This window comes from Aquarana catesbeiana, linkage group LG04 (genome assembly GCF_042186555.1).
Source record: "Aquarana catesbeiana isolate 2022-GZ linkage group LG04, ASM4218655v1, whole genome shotgun sequence".
NCBI classification, from domain to species: Eukaryota; Metazoa; Chordata; class Amphibia; order Anura; family Ranidae; genus Aquarana; species Aquarana catesbeiana.
In genome coordinates this window covers 173373805-173394001 of record NC_133327.1, presented here as the reverse complement: position 1 = coordinate 173394001, position 20197 = coordinate 173373805, and the positions used below count along the sequence as shown (strand labels likewise).

The 20197-nt window shown below is 42.0% G+C and overlaps 1 protein-coding gene across 1 annotated transcript in view; it reads right to left on the bottom strand.

Moving 5' to 3' along the window:
* Nucleotides 1-19346, bottom strand: part of LOC141139627 (putative serine protease K12H4.7) — a 111153-nt gene extending 91807 nt beyond the window's left edge. Inside the window, exons 1-2 of the mRNA XM_073625940.1 lie at nucleotides 19106-19346; nucleotides 2891-3072 (exon numbers count right to left, since the gene is read on the bottom strand). Of these exons, the coding sequence (XP_073482041.1) occupies nucleotides 2891-3072; nucleotides 19106-19279 (356 nt within the window). The 5' untranslated portion in view covers nucleotides 19280-19346. The remainder of the gene's footprint in view (nucleotides 1-2890; nucleotides 3073-19105) is intronic.
* Nucleotides 19347-20197: the final 851 nt, after the last annotated feature.

Here is a 20197-nt window from a genome sequence, read left to right as displayed (position 1 = left end):
GTCACTGAACTAGTCTCTGCTACTAGCGTGATCTCTGCTGTTTTCTGGGTCCTGTTCCGTGTGATTGTTCCTGTTGCATAGTGTACACAGGGGGTCACCACTCACCACGGACAACATTCACAGAAAGCCTTGCATTTTTTTTCTCTCTGTGAATACAAGTCGATCTGTTTGGACCAGGTGGAGATTGTGACATCACCTTCCTGCCTCTCCACCTCATTCAATCAGAGATCGCCTTGCATTTACTGAGTGTAGCGGTAACAGACAATCCACCCCGCTCCCAGACTCCATACATCACTTGCACAGACAATGAACAGTCTTTTGCTGGTTTTGGTTTATTGGGGGGGGGGTACAACTTGGTTGGGGAAAAGGATATATGGGTTGCCCATAGGATGTTTCAATTTCCATCATATTTTAAAGATTACACACTAACACATATTTAGAGCCAGAAGATATGATGTGTAACTGTTATGTTTCTCCTCCTGCATCTCCATGCAGACTGTTGCTCTTTCTCTGCTCAACTCACACAGACTATTTGCTTCCAAGAATTCCTAATTCAATACCGTGTAGAAAATGAGGACATCACTCCTGACTGTGTAGAAATGATGTTCCCAGAAACTTCTTTCCTCCTGCACAAAGCTTCTCCTGTAGTTCCCCTCCTGCACAGACTTATCCTGAACTGAAGTAATGTCACATCATCTTCTATTGAGCAAGAAGGACCCACTCAGAATAAGTCCCCAAGCAGGCTCTGGTTGCTTCTCTGCTATTAAGCCTGAGGCCTGCAGCATCTCTCCCCAGGGGCCTAGTAGTTTAGAAACATTTCTTTGAATGGTGGACTACTGTTCCCAGCCAGACCAGCTTGCAAATATTGCGCCCTCAGGCCACATTGATTTGACACAGATCCCACAGTCTCTTCCTCTGATCCAGGACTCCCCATCATTTACCGTGTAAATGATGAAGACCTAGCTAATGACCATGTAGAAGCAAAGTTTCCTCCCAGACTTCCTGGCACATCCAGCCCTCCACTGTGGTAACACTCACCAACCTTTCACTACCCTGAGTCCTTGATGGAGAACTTGACTGGACCATACGTTCCGACAGCCTCACCTGCCCCTCTGCTCCAGGAGTTCTTTATCAGCCACCGTGTGATGATAAAGACAATGCCAATGACCGTGTAGAGACAAAGTTCCCTCACAGCTCTACCTGGGCCTCCTCCTGTAAACGGCGCACGCACCCACCCCCCAGATGGGGGTGCCCTCCTGCTGCTGCCTAGTATTCCATCCTCCACTTCACTCAGCCAAAATCTCCCCCCAGTGGCATGTTACCTCGGCTTATATAGGATGCCCACCCCCTGCCAATACCAGTTGGGGATTGGTCAGGGCTCCCACATGAGCTGCCTGCCACTCCAGTTCCAGGTCCTGTCCCTCTTCCAGAACATTCTTCCTGGAAGCAGGGGAGGTGCCTCAGAACCAGAGCACAGGTGGTCACACCCACTGCTACTCTGACCACTCCCAGATTAAAACAGACAGGCCTATCTTGCAGCATAGGCCTACCTAAATTTGCCTGTGCTGACAGTCTCCTAGAAAAAAATCTATTACTAGCACTTACCTATTGGTAGAGGGTACTACATGACTAAAAATAAATAAAAATGCAAGGCATTCTTTGAATGGTGCCTGTTCTGAGCGAACAATCTCCTGTGGTTACTATGCAGCTGTTCGGGACATGACCTATCAGACAGCAGTGATCACTGATTTCTTGCTTCCAAAAATTAAAAACATAAAAAATAAAGCCCACAAAAAAAAATTTAAAAATCCCCAAAATGCCACCCCTAAAACAAAAGGAAACACTATATTAGTTTGCCTTGTACTCACATACCATATGTTGACGCTTTTCCAATACAAGTGCTGACAAGTGCTACTGTACGTGATCTTTGCCTAACAAGGTTAGTGGCTAGTTACCTCTCTCTTATGTGGCTCCTGCCTTATACATGCCTGTGTACATGGGATGATGGCACTACCAGTATAGATCCTAACTGTCCCTGATTTGGAGCAATGTCCCTCAATCTTCCTCATTTTGGTCTGATCTATATAGATGTATATGAAATACACTTTCTATCAAAAAGTGTTTTCCATCACTAAACCTTTCATCCAATTTCTAAATTGCTGCATCTGTAAATTCCAAAAGCCAATATAAAGGAATAGTAGTGGTAAAAAAGCACTTGTGGGTTTAACCAATCTTGTTTTTTTGTACAATTCTACTTTAAGGGGGCGTTGCAAGGGGTGTGTCCTATGCCTGCATGCTTTTGCCGATAGGTGTCCCTCATTCCCATCTCAAAAAGTTGGGAGGTATGACTATCTGTCTAGCACTGGGAGGAAGAGGGATGTTGACAATCCAACAGGTAAAAGCATTGCAAGGTTACTGTGCTGTCACTGTTATATAGATACATTTGTTAATACCCATCATGTGAATGACAGGCAGACCCCATCTACAGTCAGGCTCGGTTCACACTAGGGGTGGCACGACTTGCAGGTCGCCTCACCGAGGCGACCTGCACACGACAGGGGCGGCGACTTGCAAAACAACTTCTATATAGAAGTCTATGCAAGTCGCCTCAAGTCGCCCCAAAAGAAGTACAGGAACCTTTTTCTAAGTCGGAGCGACTTGCGTCGCTCCAATTAGAACGGTTCCATTGTACAGAACGGGAGGCGACTTGTCAGGCGACTAGGTCGCCTGACAAGTCGCCCCCGTGTGAACCGGCACTCAGGGATATAGAGAAGCAGGATGGCAGTACCAAGGCAGCATTTTCTGTCTGATTCTCTAATTATAAAAAGGTTATGACAGGTTTTCTCCATGTAAACACAATTTGCATTGTGTGCAATGCCCATATTCTTACTCTGTTGGGTGACTTTTTCCATAAAATCTGTGCTCCAGCAGAAAACAAAGGGCTCGCATTTTCTCAGCATACGTCATCCATGTCCCTTGAGTCATCCAAGCTGGATTGGCAGTTCCTTCACCTCCAATCATCATGAAAATGGGGCCATCGTCACTTGTGAAAGAGTCATTCACATAATATCTCTAAGAAGGAAAACCAGCAACAGGATTAACATTTCACAATTGAGAACACACAATGAGAGGAATTTACCAAGATTGGAGCAGACAGAATCTGGAGCATCTTTGGCAAACAGCTTCCAGCTTTCATTTTCAAAGCTTAAAGGGGTTGTAAACCCTTGTGTTTTTTCACCTTAATGCATCCTAAGGCGGGGCCGAGTCCTGCATACTGTGTGAATGTACACAGATGCAGGACTTGGGAGCCACTGGGTGACCCCAGAAGTCGAGGATCGTGGCCATTCTGTGCAAAACAAACTGCACAGAGGAGGCAAAGTATGACATGGTTTTTTTTTTTGTTTTTTTTAAACAGAGGGTTTACAACCCCTTTAACAAGTTGAAGTTAGAAGTTGATTGGTTACTATGTACAGCTGCTCCAGATCCTGTCTGCTTCAGTTTTAGTAAATTCCCTCCATTAAATGTAGCCAAAATGTCGATTTAAAGAATATGTACAGACAATATTTTACATCCCTGATATGTGCCTGCTGTACCGTGTACTTGTATGAGAAAAAAAAAAAAAAAGTATCCTGTTCTCTTTGTATTGCTTCCTTTGTGCCAAATACCAGGTACTCCTGCCAGTCCCTCTGCTTTCTTATCAAAAGCTTTACTAGGCATTAGAGCACAGCGTGGTCAGCTCTCCACCAATGATCAGACTTATCCAGACACTCCCTCCTACACAGCCATTCACTGGAAAGACCAGTGTACTACTGCTTCTCCCCCAGCTCTCTGCACTCTTTATGTACCTGAGAACAGAGATTATATGATCACTAAAAAGAAGGGGGCAGGGTTTTTTTGGGGGGGTAATTATGTTGTGCCTTTCATTTTGGTTTTAAACTGAATGGGCTGTTTTACAAGTTGAGGGTTTACAAATCACTAATATATCTTTTTTTCTGTGAATTGCCCACGCAGGGACTAAAGGCAAATGGACCAGATGTATACAATCATTAAAACAGAGATGGACATTGAAAAGTTGTAAGCAGGCAAAAGTCAGCTTCCCAGAGTGAAAGACTTTAAAGTCATACCATTCAAAAACTCAGTGTTTCTCAAATGGTGTGCCCCGGGGAGCCGTCACTGTAACAGTCAGGCCGGGGTCAAGGCCGCTGTTGCATTCTGGGAGTTGTAGTCCACGCTCAAACGCAGAGGAAACTACAACTCCTGGAGACCGGAGTCTTGGAGGCAAGGGAGTCAGGACATGTGACTGACTCGGACTGCAGGGCTGGGCGCTGGCAGCAACGTTACCCCAGCACCAGGAGCAACAACCCCCCCTGAGTTGCCAGGTGTGAGACCCTGACTACCCCTAGCGGACTCCCACATCCCATCCCCCCCCCCCCCCCCAACCATTTGCCCTGCCCCAGTGATCAGGCTGCATTGATGGGCACTGGTGAGGATGCATTGCAAATCTTTTCAGGTGTGCCGTGAAAAATTCTCTTTTTTCTGCTCCGCAAGACAAAAAAAAAAAAAAAAATAATGTTCCAGAAACACTTCCATAACTGAAGCTTGACGACAGATTTAAGAAAGCTTTATACAAAAAAAAAAAAAAAAAAAAAAAAAAACACAGCAGTTAAAAGAATACACCAACCCACATCTGAAATAGTGACAGCTTGCCAAAGATACATTAATCAAATTACAACTAATTATAGCTCCCCTTCAGCCCAGCAGTGAGAGCTACCCCTGCCGCTCTGTCTATCACCACCTCACTTGGAAATAACCTGTACAAAGTTATCATTCAGATTGTGGCAGGAGAATGATAGCAACCAGGTCTACTCTAAAGCTGAGGGAAATATTGGCTACTAAGGGAGGTGATGATTCCTATTGATTAAAATGCTATGGTACCAGTTATTTTACCATATTATAGGTTGTACTTTTTGCAGTCTTATAGCAATTGTGAATTATGGAATCCCATTGTCCTAAAAAGTAAATCTATGCTCAAAACTTTTTAAAGTTTTGGATGGAGTGGGTAAAAGTTAAGATATAGATAGAGAGATAGAGATATATATATCTCTATCTCTCTATTTTATGTCAGAGTTATGGTGTATAGGAAATCCGCCCCCTCCTATATTCCAAGCGCTGTGCTAATGGAAATAAAGCCTGATACTGAGCTGCCACTTACAGTGTGTATAACTATATGTGCAAAAAGTTCGATTCACCAAAAACTAGCCCCAAACAATAGTGAATTCAAATAGCAGCGCTAAATCAATTTAACTCAATGAACTAGTGAAAATATTAAAAAAATTTAAAAATAATATTTCACAATCCAGTGCATCAAAACAATGTGAACTATATCCACAAAAATGTGAGCATAATCAATTAAGTGAATAAAGAATCTGTGCAAACTGAAAAAGTATATAATAAAAAGGCTTTTAAATAAAACAAATATGAAAAAGTCCAAAGATATGTGATAAATCAATATCCAATAATATTAATCCGTGACGTGATACAGTGTAGATCTTCACTCAATCAATCTTCCACCGCACCCGTGACTGTGAATCCACTCCCCTTAGGTAAATAAACTCACCAGCTCCTCTTGCCTCACACTCTCGTGTTAGGCTTTAAAGCTTTATCCCACACAGAAGGGGGAAAATAGTGGCCTCCAATGGTTCACCTTTACACATCCAGAGTATTATAATGAGGTGCTCTCTGAAAGAATCTGGTGTGAACAAGCCCTCGTGTTTATGACAGTCATGGGCATCACCGGCAGAACACTCAGCAGGAAAGGTCATTGGACAGATCTTGACAGTACGACTGACAGCTCTCCTATGTCTGTGGACAACCCTGCACTAGATCCTTACTGTACATTACAGCAGTCTATTCCAGTGTAGAATATAGTTTGAAGATCCTACTGTACACAGCTCTTTGTAGTACGCAGCGCTCTGAAGCTGCTGTCGTGTGTAGAGTGGCAATCAGGAGACAGCCTAGTTCTGGGTGGAAGGCCTCATTATAATACTCTGGATGTGTAAAGGTGAACCATTGGAGGCCACCATTTTCCCCCTTCTGTGTATTATTATTGGATATTGATTTATCACATATCTTTGGACTTTTTCATATTTGTTTTATTTAAAAGTCTTTTTATTATATACTTTTTCAGTTTGCACAGATTCTTTATTCACTTAATTGATTATGCTCACATTTTTGTGGATATAGTTCACATTGTTTTGATGCACTGGATTGTGAAATATTACTTTTCAATTTTTTAATATTTTCACTAGTTCATTGAGTTAAAGTGATTTAGCGCTGCTATTTGAATTCACTATTGTTTGGGGCTAGTTTTTGGTGAATCGAATTTTTTGCACATATACATACACACACATATAATCAGGTTTTACTTCTATCTGGTGCTCCATTAGGGGGATTTCACCTAATGGGGCGTACACGAGGTCGGACTTTTCGACCGGACTGGTCTGACGGACGCCGACGGACATAATCCGGCGAACAATCCAATCGTGTGTGGGCTTCACCGGACCTTTCCAGTCACAAATCTGACGGACTTTAGATTTGGAACATACTTCAAATCTTTACGTCGCAACTCCGCCAGACCCAGAAATCCGCTCGTCTGTATGCTAGTCCGACGGACAAAAACCGACGCTAGGGCAGCTATTGGCTACTGGCTATCAACTTCCTTATTTTAGTCCGGTGTACGTCATCACGTATGAATCCGTCGGACTTTGGTGTGATTGTGTGTAGGCAAGTCTGGTCATTAGAAAGTCCGCCAAAAGTCCGTCAAAAGTCCGTCAAAAGTCCGTCGGATGGGCTGTCGGACTTTTGTAGCTGAAAAGTCTGATCGTGTGTACACGGTATTACTGTTTCTACTGGGGTCAACCATTTACAAGACAGGAAGTGAGGAAAATCACAGAAAAAAAAAAAAAACAGACACAGACCACAATATTTAAAATAATAATAAAAAAAAATAATTAAAAAAAAACAACTTACAGACAAAAGGTTCTAGCATCCCCTACTTAACTTGAATAAAAGCATTTTTACCTCTATCCATGTTAATGTTAGAGAGAATTCCGCTTACACCTGGCATGGGAATGGGACCAAACTATTAAAATAAGGAAAATAATGCAATCTCCAATGGCTGTAAAACCTGACAGGAGTTCTAATCCTTCTCCATTCTATGAAAAAAAAAAAAACACACACACACCCCACACACATACACACCTCTACAAAAAGGTGGACTGTAATGGCCATAAAATAGAGACATGTTTAAAATGTTACAAAATTATACAATTTTAAAATTACTAAAAAAACTAGAGTCCTCACCCGATAAGAGGGGGGACTTAACAGTACACATAAATAAGACATTGTATGTGGTTAGTAGGATATACAATGTTCAACCGAATTGGTCTGGTATTGTCTGGACGGTTGACGTTTTTTGCCAAAATAGCTGGCTTCTTCAGGGCCCAGACACCAAATGGATGTCAACCAGTCAGACCAACCACAACACCTGGGGCGGGCATAGGCGCACACTCGGAGGGGACAGGAAAACAGCATAAACGGTAAAATAAGGCGGTAGTCTAAAATACAAACATAGCATTTAGACCGGGTGACGACAGGCCAGGTAACAGGAGACCAAAGGCGACATGATGCGTAAAATACAGGGAATCCCTATGATAGCAAACTATGAAGGGCTTCACTGTATAGGTACACAATATTGGTGAATAGACGATCCACCACAGGTCACATAGGACCATCCAGGTTTCATTCAATATGCCATCTGGTCAGTACATAGGCCACCATACCAGGTCAGCAAGCCGGTGTACATGTAGCCAAAAACGCTGCTCATGAGCCAGTTGGCATACTGAATGAAACCTGGATGGTCCTATTTGACCTGTGGTGGATTTCTGCTACTCCCAGGTGTGAATGGCACTTTAGCTGCATTACATAGATGACTATGTACTTGATATGTGCTCCTGGGAAAACTTGAGAGGTAAAGAAGGTATGAGGTTGGCAGAGGCTGACCTTTAAAAAGGCAAAGTGCACCTTAATCACCTCAATAACAGTATGTTTCTTCGATTCAAAATATCAGCAAAAAAAAAAAAATAAAAAAATCTGTCTCACAAAATTATATCATTTTCATTTGGTAAACTATTGCATGAGTAATTCTCAGTCAAAATTTTGTAGAGCTGAAAACTCAAAAATGGTGTGGTAATGAAGGGGTATACAGGCTCGCAAGCATGCAGGTGGTTAAAGTAGAATTAAAGTAAAAAAAAAAAAAAATGGTTTTCATTTTGGATAGCGTATGGGAGGGTTATAAGCCCTGTCAGTTTTTTTCTGCCGTCTGTGTTTGGCAGCAAAAACACACACACACTTTTGGCTATAGTTTCACTTTTAAGAATCAATGGCCTTGATATATGTCTGCTTTTGTGTAAGCAGGACCCCTGGTGGCCGTCTCAAAAATTACCTTGCATTGGCTGATTTTTTTTTTTTTTTTTTTTTTTAAAAAGGCTTGCAAAGCGAAGTTAAAGCCTAACAATACATACCTCAAATGTCTGCTTATGTAAATTATTATTGCTGCATATTTTTTTTTCCTTTTTTTAAATACAGAGGATATAGATATGGTTGTCAGAGTCAGTGACTAAATACAGAAGCAAGAATACAGATAACAGCACCAGAACAGGCACCCTCAAAAATATGAGCAATGACGGTTCTCATGTCTGGTTCCTGACAGCTCTCTTTTGAAAATGCTAGTTTTCTATGGTTTCAATGTTTTGAGCCACTGACCCAAAAAAAGAGAAGAGAATACAGTCAGCAAAGTCAGAACTTGTGATCTACAGTAAGGGATATACTTGTCTGGGGAATACCTTCAAGCAATGAAATCAGCATGAATCAGTATGACAGCCCCACAGGTCCATTTACCACAATGCACATTAAAACAGTTTTCCTCAGTGCATGAAAATATATAAAGTTTAAAATGCATGCATTCATGTCAAGGGGCCCTTAGTGCCCAGTGTTCTCAGGAATGTCATGTAGATAGAAAAATAGTGGTAGTGTATCTTGGAGAATTTGGGAGTGGGGGAAGGATGGAAGGGTTTTTAACTTTATTGCTTTGGTACATCTCATTGCTACCAATGTCCTATATCCTCTTTACATCCTGTACATCCTGTCCCTGTCCTCATGTACTACATTGTTAACCTTTTCCCGACTGGCTCACGTAGATTTACTGGAGCAGAATGGCACTCCTGGGCAAAATCCCGTATGGGTACCTCCTTCCTTTTAGCGACCACAAGAGGGCGCACGCGCGCCGGTGCACGGCGGGAGACGCGATGCGCGTGGCCGGCGGGTACGATCGCCGTCGGCCACGTGCAATCGTGTGCACGAGAGCCAGCATGGGGATTTGTGTGTGTAAATCTACAAATCCCTGTGCTGTCAGGGGAGAGAAGACATATTGTTTGTTCCTAGTAAGTAGGAACAATGATATGTCTCCTCCCCTAGTCAGTCCTTTCCCCATACAGTTAGAACACACATTTAACCCCTTGATCGCCCCCTAGTGTTAACCCCTTCACCACTAGTGACATTTAGGCTCGATTCACACTAATATGTTTTTTGATGCATTTTGCAGAAATGCAGGGAATTTTTTTAACATGGGTTCATATGGAACATGTTCACATCAATGCATTTTTGTGCCTCTGCATTTTTGGAAAGGGTTTTTCCTGCAAAATGCAGCATTTTGCATGTAATAGAATTCAATGGACCCGCATCCAAAACGCAACCGATTGCGCGTGGCAATCGGATTACGTCATCCGGAGGCCACGCACCTTGTGATGTCACCGCCCGGGGCATGCTGGGTCCATGACGTCGCAAGGGTCGTGGCCTCCAGGTGACGTAATCTGATTGCCACGCCCCATTGTTATTTAAGAAATGCAGGACATCGGCGCCGACAGATCAGCGGGACGCAGCAACGGAGGAGGGTCGTTGGCGGGAGCGGTGACAGAGGAAGAAGAACACTGGAAAAAGGAGACAGAAGAAGAGTGGAAGAAGAAGCAGGGGGGAGTAGGAGAAGACCGGAGGATGAAGATGCAGGAGAAGATGGAGGAAGACCGGAGGAAGAAGAAGAAGTGGAGAAGAAGATTTTTAATTAAAAAAAAAGGAAGAGGACTTGTCAAAAACTGTCTACTGTATTTTTTTTTAACAGTACACTACTTTTTTTAGTGAATGGGGGGGGCAGGATCTGGGGGCCCCCCTTGTTAAAGGGGGCATCCAGATTCCGATAAGCCCCCCCGCCCGCAGACCCGACAACCACCGGGCAAGGGTTGTTGGGAAGAAGCCCTTGTCCCCATCAACATGGGGGCAAGGTGCTTTGGGGTGAGGGGTGCAGAGCCCCCCCCCGCCCCAAAGCACCCATCCCCCCCATGTTGAGGGCATGAGGCCTTGTATGGTTCAGGATTGGGTGGGGGCGCTCGCTTGTCTCCTCCCTTTCCTGACCTGCCAGGCTGCATGCTCGGATAAGGGCCTGGTATAGATTTTGGGGGGACCCCCACGCCATTTAAAAAAAAATTTTGGCATGGGGGTCCCCTCCAAATCCATACTAGACCTAAGGGCCTGGGGGGGGACCCCACACTGTTTTTTCTCTCGTTTTTTTTAGCCGGCAATTCTATTTTTTTTACATAAAAAAAAAAAAAAAAAGCAAAACGCAAATGGCGGCAAAAAACGCGGCAAGCACCGCAAAAAGCACTGCAGAAACGCTGAAAAGCAACATGCATAGATGTGCATTGAGCCTTACACAGTAATCACTGCATATTTATAGTACTGATCGCTGTATATAAATGTCAATGGTCCCAAAAATGTGTAAAAAGTCCGATTTTTCCGTCGCAATACCGCTAAACATCCAGATCACCGACATTACTAGTAAAAATAAATAATATTATAAAAATGCCATAAATCTTTCCCCTATTTTTTAGACACTATAACTTTTGCGCAAACCAATCAATACACACTTATTGTGATTTTTTTTTTTTTTTTTTTTACCAGACATATGTAGAAGAATATATATTGGCCTAAACTCATGAAGAAATTTATTAAAAAAAAAAAAAAAAATTGGGGATATTTATTATAGCAAAAAAAAAAAAAAAATTTGTTTGTTTTTTTTTCAAAATTGACACTTTTTTTTGTTGTTTATAGCGCAAAAAAATAAAAACCACAGAGGTGATCAAATATCACCAAAAGAAAGCTCCATTTGTGGGGAAAATTTCGTTTGGGTACAGTATTGCATGACCGCGCAATTGTCATTTAAATTGACGCAGTGCCAAATTGTAAAAGATGCTCTGGTCAGGAATCTTCCAGGGCTGAAGTAGTTAAAAGGAATATGAATTTGCTGCTCTCTACCGGTAGCTGCTATTACAGTATTATGTACAATTCTGTATTATCACTTCCTGTGTCTGAGAGGTGGATGAGAAACCTCAGACCCCACATACAGAATCTGCATTACTGCAATACTTTGTTTTATCCTGACCAGAAGAGAAGGTAACTGAAGAAGGGAATTGTTCCTATGTTCTGGTTGTTTAACTGTAGCTGCCCATTAACTTGTTGGTCTAATCCTAGTGACAGACAAGTCTCTAGCCTCTTGTTAGCATCTCATATGCACAGTGTCAGATAGCCAAGTCTGTGCTACTGTATGTATGTAGTGTTCACCTTCCAATACATTAGTAGGTGAACCTGTTTATTGCAATAAAGTTTATATGCAGCTATAGCTAGTTTTAGATTAGGGTTCAAATTCACTAGAATACTGTAGGTTATCTACATCTGTGCAGAGTAGACAGGCTGACTGAGTTGCAGTGTCACACCACGGTTTTTGCCAGCGAGAAGCTGCATTCAAGGGTGGTTGGGCAACTATTGGAGGATCTCCCCATCACTGCTGATCTTGTCGTCAGGTCTCCGACACAAATGCTACAACATTTATCTAAAAATGTATCTCTAGAATATATATATATATATATATATATATATATATATATATATATATATATATATATATATATATATATATATATATATATATAATACAGCAGCTGAACACTGAGGGTCAAGATATCAAATCCCAAATGTCAATAAAATAAAAAAGCAGTGCATAAACAAACAAAAGACGAAATAAATCTTAAATAGTAATATGGAAGTCCATAAAATTCAAATTCAGAAAAACACCATCAAGTGTCCAAAATGGTGATTCTATGGATGGCAAACAGGGTGATCAGCGGAATGATGCTAAAGTCTTGCCCCCGGGACGTAACGCGTACAGAACCACGTGACGTCAATCGCGTCTCTCGTTGATCCTCGTGGAATACTGTTATTGTTTGCCTTATTACCATAGCACTGAGGTACAGTGCCATACTTGTAAGTGCAATTCCTTTTTTACATTAAATGCTTTCTATATATTAAACAGAGAGCACTATATTGTACATTCTATGTATGAATATACCGGAGCCTGTGGTCAGAATACAAGGGATCTCATACAACCAGTATGTACTCATCTCCAGTGATCTTGGCATCTATCAGGCCAGCTTGTATACCCTTGTGAAGTGACCGCCTATGTGACCTGACTGATATACTCAGGGGTCCATGTCCTGAGGTGAGCGACTAGGATTCACTGCCGGTGGAGGTTTTCACACGATCACCCTGTTTACCATCCATAGAATCACTGTTTTGGACACTTGATAGTGTTTTTCTGAATATGAATTTTATGGACTTCCTTATTACTATTTAAGATTTATTACGTCTTTTGTTTGTTTATGCGCTGCACTGCTTTTTTATTTTATTGACATTTGGAATTTGATATCTTGACCTTGATAGAGAGATAGATATACCGAATTGTATACATGTACAGTTATTGATTCATATTATTTTAAAATTGATGATATTAATTAAAAAGTCAAATACAAAATACAATTATATATAAAAATACATATATTTTTTAAAAACTGGAATTTTCGGTTTTCAGCTAAGTGCATCCTGTATTTTTAGCACCAAAATTTCCATTCAGTGCACCTCTAACAATTCTACATTACAGTGTGATACTAGCTGCTGACAGTAGAGGGCAGCAGATCCCTACACTTGTATTATTTCTATACTGATGTGCAGCTATGTACTTCTAGTTAATGTGATATGCTGGTTTCATAGTTCTTCTGCTCCCAATTATTTTGATTGGATTATGGATTATTTTCAGAGGAAGGGAATCCCCTCTGTTCACAGAGGCCCTGTGGGTATATAGACTTGAATCAAAAACAAATTATATATGGCATCCAAGAGGTGCTGAGACTTTGACATGAGTTTAAACAAGGTAGTGAGAGGGCAAGAAACATTTGAAGAGCCCACTGACTTAGGTTAAGCTGCTTACAACAGACAAGGCTACCCTACTGTGGGTACTCCAGCCGGTTACCAGGCAAAAGACGTGCATATATGGAAGGAGCACCAGACCAAAAAAAATAAGAGTCCAAATTAATTAATTGATGTTGTGTTAACAGATAGCCAACGAGGCTTGTGGGTCAAAAGAGAGCTTTTACCATGTGTTGAAATGGGAGCAGCTGCAAAGTCAGTAGATGGCTATAAATATCCTTCTATTCTCTCTAAAGGCTGCAGTACTCAAAATGAACAAAATAGCTTGTTCAACAACTAAGCGAGACACACACTGTCACACTACCTACCATTTCCTTCCCTTTTCTCAGTGGCTTCTGACCAAGAAATTCTTGTTATTGCTTCTTAGCAGCGGTGGTAATTTTTTTTGGGGTGGCGGCAAACAGTGCACCCGTTACCAACCACCCCCCCTATCACACCCACGCTTGCTGATTGACATAGAGGCGATTCAGTGTTTACAGTAGCAAATGTTCATTTGCTATTCTAACACACCTGGGTGGGCTCCGAGCGCAATGCTCTGCATCCGGAGCCCACCCCATTTTGAAGCCTATTAGAGCCTCTGGCTCTAATCAGGTGCTTCAAAAAAATAAAAAACCCTGCCGCTGTAACTCATGCGCCTGGCATCCTGAAAAGGGGCCGGATGCATGAATAGGTGGTGGTGATGGAAAGGGGAGGCGGCGCCCCTGCTTCTTAGGCTACTCCTAAATGGGTCAAATTCTTTTACACTGGACTGTCAAAACTGTCAGTGACAATATTGAGAGATTGTTGGTGATAGGTTTTATTCATCCATTGGTTTTAGTGGTGACAGAAATCTTCACATACAGTGGGGACGGAAAGTATTCAGACCCCCTTAAATTTTTCACTCTTTGTTATATTGCAGCCATTTGATAAAATCATTTAAATTCATTTTTTTTCCTCATTAATGTACACACAGCACCCCATATTGACAGAAAAACACAGAATTGTTGACATTTTTGCAGACTTATAAAAAAAGAAAAACTGAAATATCACATGGTCCTAAGTATTCAGACCCTTTGCTGTCACACTCATATTTAACTCAGGTGCTGTCCATTTCTTCTGATCCTCCTTGAGATGGTTCTACGCCTTCGAGTCCAGCTGTGTTTGATTATACTGATTGGACTTGATTAGAAAAGCCACACACCTGTCTATATAAGATCTTACAGCTCACAGTGCATGTCAGAGCAAATGAGAATCATGATGTCAAAGGAACTGCCTGAAGAGCTCAGAGACAGAATTGTGGCAAGGCACAGATCTGGCCAAGGTTACACAAAAATTTTTGCTGCACTTAAGGTTCCTTAGAGCACAATGGCCTCCATAATCCTTAAATGGAAGACGTTTGGGATGACCAGAACCCTTCCTAGAGCTGGCATCCAGCCAAACTGAGCTATCGGGGGAGAAGAGCCTTGATGAGAGAGGTAAAGAAGAACCCAAAGATCACTGTGGCTGAGCTCCAGAGATGCAGTCGGGAGATGGGAGAAAGTTGTAGAAAGTCAACCATCACTGCAGCCCTCCACCAGTCGGGGCTTTATGGCAGAGTGGCCCGATGGAAGCCTCTCCTCAGTGCAAGACACATGAAAGCCCGCATGGAGTTTGTTAAAAAAACACCTGAAGGACTCCAAGATGGTGAGAAATAAGATTCTCTGGTCTGATGAGACCAAGATAGAACTTTTTGGCCTTAATTTTAAGTGGTATGTGTGGAGAAAACCAGGCACTGCTCATCACCTGTCCAATACAGTCCCAACAGTGAAGCATGGTGGTGGCAGCATCATGCTGTGGGGGTGTTTTTCAGCTGCAGGGACAGGATCACTGGTTGCAATCGAGGGAAAGATGAATGCGGCCAAGTACAGGGATATCCTGGATGAAAACCTTCTCCAGAGTGCTCAGGACCTCAGACTGGGCCGAAGGTTTACCTTCCAACAAGACAATGATCCCAAGCACACAGCTAAAATAACGAAGGAGTGGCTTCACAACAACTCCATGACTGTTCTTGAATGGCCCAGCCAGAGCCCTGACTTAAACCCAATTGAGCATCTCTGGAGAGACCTAAAAATGGCTGTCCACCAACGTTTATCATCCAACTTGACAGAACTGGAGAGGATCTGCAAGGAGGAGTGGCAGAGGATCCCCAAATCCAGGTGTGAAAAACTTGTTGCATATTTCCCAAAAAGACTCATGGCTGTATTAGATCAAAAGGGTGCTTCTACTAAATACTGAGCAAAGGGTCTGAATACTTAGGACCATGTGATATTTCAGTTTTTCTTTTTTAATAAATCTGCAAAAATGTCAACAATTCTGTGTTTTTCTGTCAATATGGGGTGCTGTGTGTACATTAATGAGGAAAAAAAATGAACTTAAATGATTTTAGCAAATGGCTGCAATATAACAAAGAGTGAAAAATTTAAGGGGGTCTGAATACTTTCTGTCCCCACTGTACACGGGTCGTTTTTAAACCTCTCCTGAACGATTTAACTTGACAGTAACCAATGTTTAAAAACGTCTGTTGTGCTGCATTTACGTTTAGAAGTGTTTTTTGCATTGAAAATAGAAAAAAAAAAAATTCTCCAATAAAAACGGCTATAAACGAAATGCGGCTAAACACGAGTTACCGCGTTTATAGGCTGTTACAGGCATTTGGTATTTCAAATGCCTCTGAAGGCATTTTTTAATTTCCAAAAAAAAATGCTTCTAAACCCAACTGCCTAGAAACGACCCTGTGTACATGTACTGATAAGATAACAGAGGAGAGTTTAGGGGCAGTTGGAAAGAAAAAAAAAAAAAACTGCTCCTAAGCCCTGGTTCACATTGCAGCGATTTGGCATGTCAAATCTCATGCCAAAACCGGCGGCTATTGCCGGAAATGGCACCGTCCGAATGCCTCATTTGCGGCGCCGCACCGATTCCCAAAAGTCGTTTCTGTAATACCTTTGTAGATTTCAGGGTGCGATTTCAATAGACATCTTTGCAGAAATCGCCCCTGAAGTTAGGACTGACATGCAGGAATGAAATGGTGCGAGTTCAGCTGAATTCACACCATTTCATTCCTGCAGTCTGTGTGAACCAGGGCTAAACGTCCGTTTACCAGCAGCAGTGTACATGAAGCCTTAAAAATTGGTTTGTGTGGGTTGCTGTGGTTTTTTTCTCACTATACCTGAAGGTGCTCTGTTAACAGAAATAGCTTTTGCTGTGTATTTTACAAGACGGTAGATTAGACTAATACATACAGTTTATAGGGGAGACGTGATTAAACCCTTTAAAGGGGTTGTAAAGGTAAAAGTTTTTTCACCTTAATGCATTCTATGCATTAAGGTGAAAAAACATCCGACAATACCGGCCCCCCCAGCCCCATCATTTTACTTACCTGACCCCTTGAAAGTCCCGCGCTCGCCCCCGACATCCTCTTCGCCGCTCAGCCTAGCCGTTGATTGGTTACAGTGGATGGATTGAAAGCAGCGCAGCCATTGGCTTACGCTGCTGTCAATCACATCCAAAGATGCGGCGCGCCGGGGGGGCGGGGCCGAGTGATACAGTGAGCGGCTATATCACGGGAGCGCACCCGCAAGCACTCAACACCATGCGAGGGAGCTTGCATGAAAGTGTTGAGTCCTTGCGGGAGGGGGGAGCCGAGACAGTCACCGGGGAAACCCAGAAGACCAGGTTCTCGGGGCCACTCTCTGCAAAACGAGCTGCACAGGTTAAGTATAACATGTTTGTTATTTTTTTTTTTTTAAATGATCTTTAGTGATCCTTTAACTACATAAAGGAGGTGAAAAAGGTTCGAGAGGGCAGGATTTTCAATATGAAGTTAAGATCAAGAACACGAGGTCATGACATCAAACTAGCGGGAGGAAATTCAAAACAAAATTTTAGAAAGTATTATTTTAGCGAATGAGTAGTTCATACTTGGAATAGACTACCAGCAGAGGGAGCCAGTCAACAGTAAGTCGATTCAAACTTGCTTGGGACAGTCAGAGATCTATCTATTCTATACACACGTACAGCAAAACAAATAAAACATTAAATACATTTAAAAGAATAAAATAAATACATAATAATGAGAAGACTCGGACAATTTGGTCTTTTTTCTGCTGTCACTCTTCTATTCTAGGTTTCTTCTAGCTGAACAAATGTTTGCAGTTTTTTTCTGCCCTGGCCAAAGCACAAACATATTGGGCTCATGCAGACTGATAATGAAGAAGACAAAACAAACTTGTGCAGTGACTTAATCTACTTGCATTATGTCGTTTGTTAATATGCATTGCATTAGGACAGTTTATTAAATTCAATGGACTTCCGATACACCAAAACATCCCAAAAAGCATACGTCACACATCAGCTGGCATGCGTTTTGATGCATTGGTGCAAGTATTAACAAATCTTGATCAATGGCTGTTAACCCTATCCACTCAATATTCTAAATCAAAAAACACACTGAAAACATGCATCAATCATGTCATGTTGCAAGTGAAACGCACATTGAGCCTGGGTTCACACTGATGCGAATTTACAGCGGGTTTGATGCGTTTAGGAACACACAGATTCGCAGGTCATGTAAAAAGCATAGTATTCCATGGCTTTGGTTCACATCTATGCGTTGCGAATTTGGTGTAAGAGAAAAAAAAAAATTAAAAAAAAAAAAAAAAAAGGGTCCTGTGCGCGTTGACTGCGGTGCGATGCGAATTCCTATGGTGCAGTGCAAATTTTATCTTCATAGGCTTCAATTGGACTTGCAGTAAACTGGCAGCACACAGTTCACATTTCTGCAAATTGTTTACTGTCTGCCTCCTGAAATTTGCGGTAAAATCTCACCTGTCCACCTCAAAACGCAAGGCAAATTCACACCTCACACAGGACAAAAAAAAAAAAAAAACACGGATCAATTTTGCACATTGTGTGAACATAGGCTGAAGCATGACAATACACCTGGCTAAGCCTAGGTTCACACTACTACGATGAGATGTACTGCAAATTTGATCCTTTCTTTTGTCCTGTGTGAGGTGTGAATTTGCCTTGCGTTCTGAGGTGGACAGGTGAGATTTTACCGCAAATTTCAGGAGGCAGACAGTAAACAATTCGCAGAAATGTGAACTGTGTGCTGCGAGTTTACTGCAAGTCCAATTGAAGCCTATGAAGATAAAATTTGCACTGCACTATAGGAATTCGCATCGCACCGCAGTCAACACGCACAGGACCCTTTTTTTTTTCCTCGCACTAAAGTCGCAATGCATAGATGTGAACCAAAGCCATGGAATGCTTTTTTCATGACCCACAAATCTGTGTGTTCCTAAACGCATCAAACCCGCATTAGTGTGAAACCAGGCTAACACTACATTAAAAACACACCTATGCACATGGATAGATCGAAATTAACCTTTAGATTTCACTTTACTGCTGCCAGACGGATATAAAAAGGATTCCCACTGACTGCTCTAGGTATCATACTTTGCTCCATTTACTGTTTTCTTGACTAATATTAAATGAGAAAAAACAAAATCACTGCATGCTTTTATGGGGTGGGCTTAGAAAAAAAAAAAAAAAAAAGAGAGAGATTTCCAGGAACAAATGGGAATCCTGGATTGTCCAAATCAGGTTTGGGAACTGATATTCTGCAAGGACACTTGTCTAATCTTCATAAACTTGCCTGTTTCCAACTTCTAGTGTCAGCTCCATTGAAGTGATCCAACCTCTGCTCAAACCAGTGATCCTGCACAGTCACTGGGATTTCAGAGGATCTTCTGCTAAACCTTCGATTAGTGAAGCCGCTGCAAAGAGAAGCCCCCAAGCACAGCAAGACAAGCAGCTGTGCACGAGCCATTGTCCTCAGTGGTGTTCAAAGGATGGTCACATGACCTTTTATCAGCTGACTTTCCTTCCGTCTGCTGGGTTTCAGCTGTCTCAGCAATCTCCGCTGCCTGCTTAGGAACCTATGACACAATACGGAACACTGAAAGCATAGCACTCAACTTTGGGTTGCCACCTCATCCCTTTAAAACCGAACACATATTAATTACACAGGTTCTGTGGTTGATTACAGTGGTAATTAAACTCACTTGGTGCCTTATCTGCATTCAATTAGCCTCAGAACCTGTGTACAGTAAAACCTTGAATTGCGAGCATAATTCATTCCGAAAGCATGCTTGTAATCCAAAGCACTTGTATATCAAAGCGCATTTCCCCATAAGAAATAATGGAAACTCAAATGATTCCTTCCACGATCATTTATTCATAGGTCCTTCAGTTTATAGTCCATATAAAAAGATTATAGCAATAGGTTACAATAGGCTGTGTAACCAAAAAAAGGTCCATCCACAAATGGAAGCCTCCACATGGGGATTAGAAGCAAAATCCAGCAGGAGCAGTGTGGAAGGGACGACGTCAATGGCAGTCAGGAGGATGGTCTATATGGACATCTTTACCCCGGATGCCTGCATACTTAGATGTGCCTGTTTTAATCATCAGCCATGTGAGTTTCTAAATGTTGTAACTTCATTAAATATAACCATATTGCTACACTTAGATGTGCCTCTCATCTCTTTTATACTCAATTGTGACATGTCACTACTTGTATATCAAGACATTGCTTGTACATCAAGTCAACATTTAGTAAACATGATTGCTTGTCTTGCAAAACTCTCTCAAACCAAGTTACTCTCAAACCAAGGTTTTACTGTAATTCATATGTGTTTGGGTTTAAAGGGATGACGTGGCAACCCTAACTCAACTGTCCCTAATT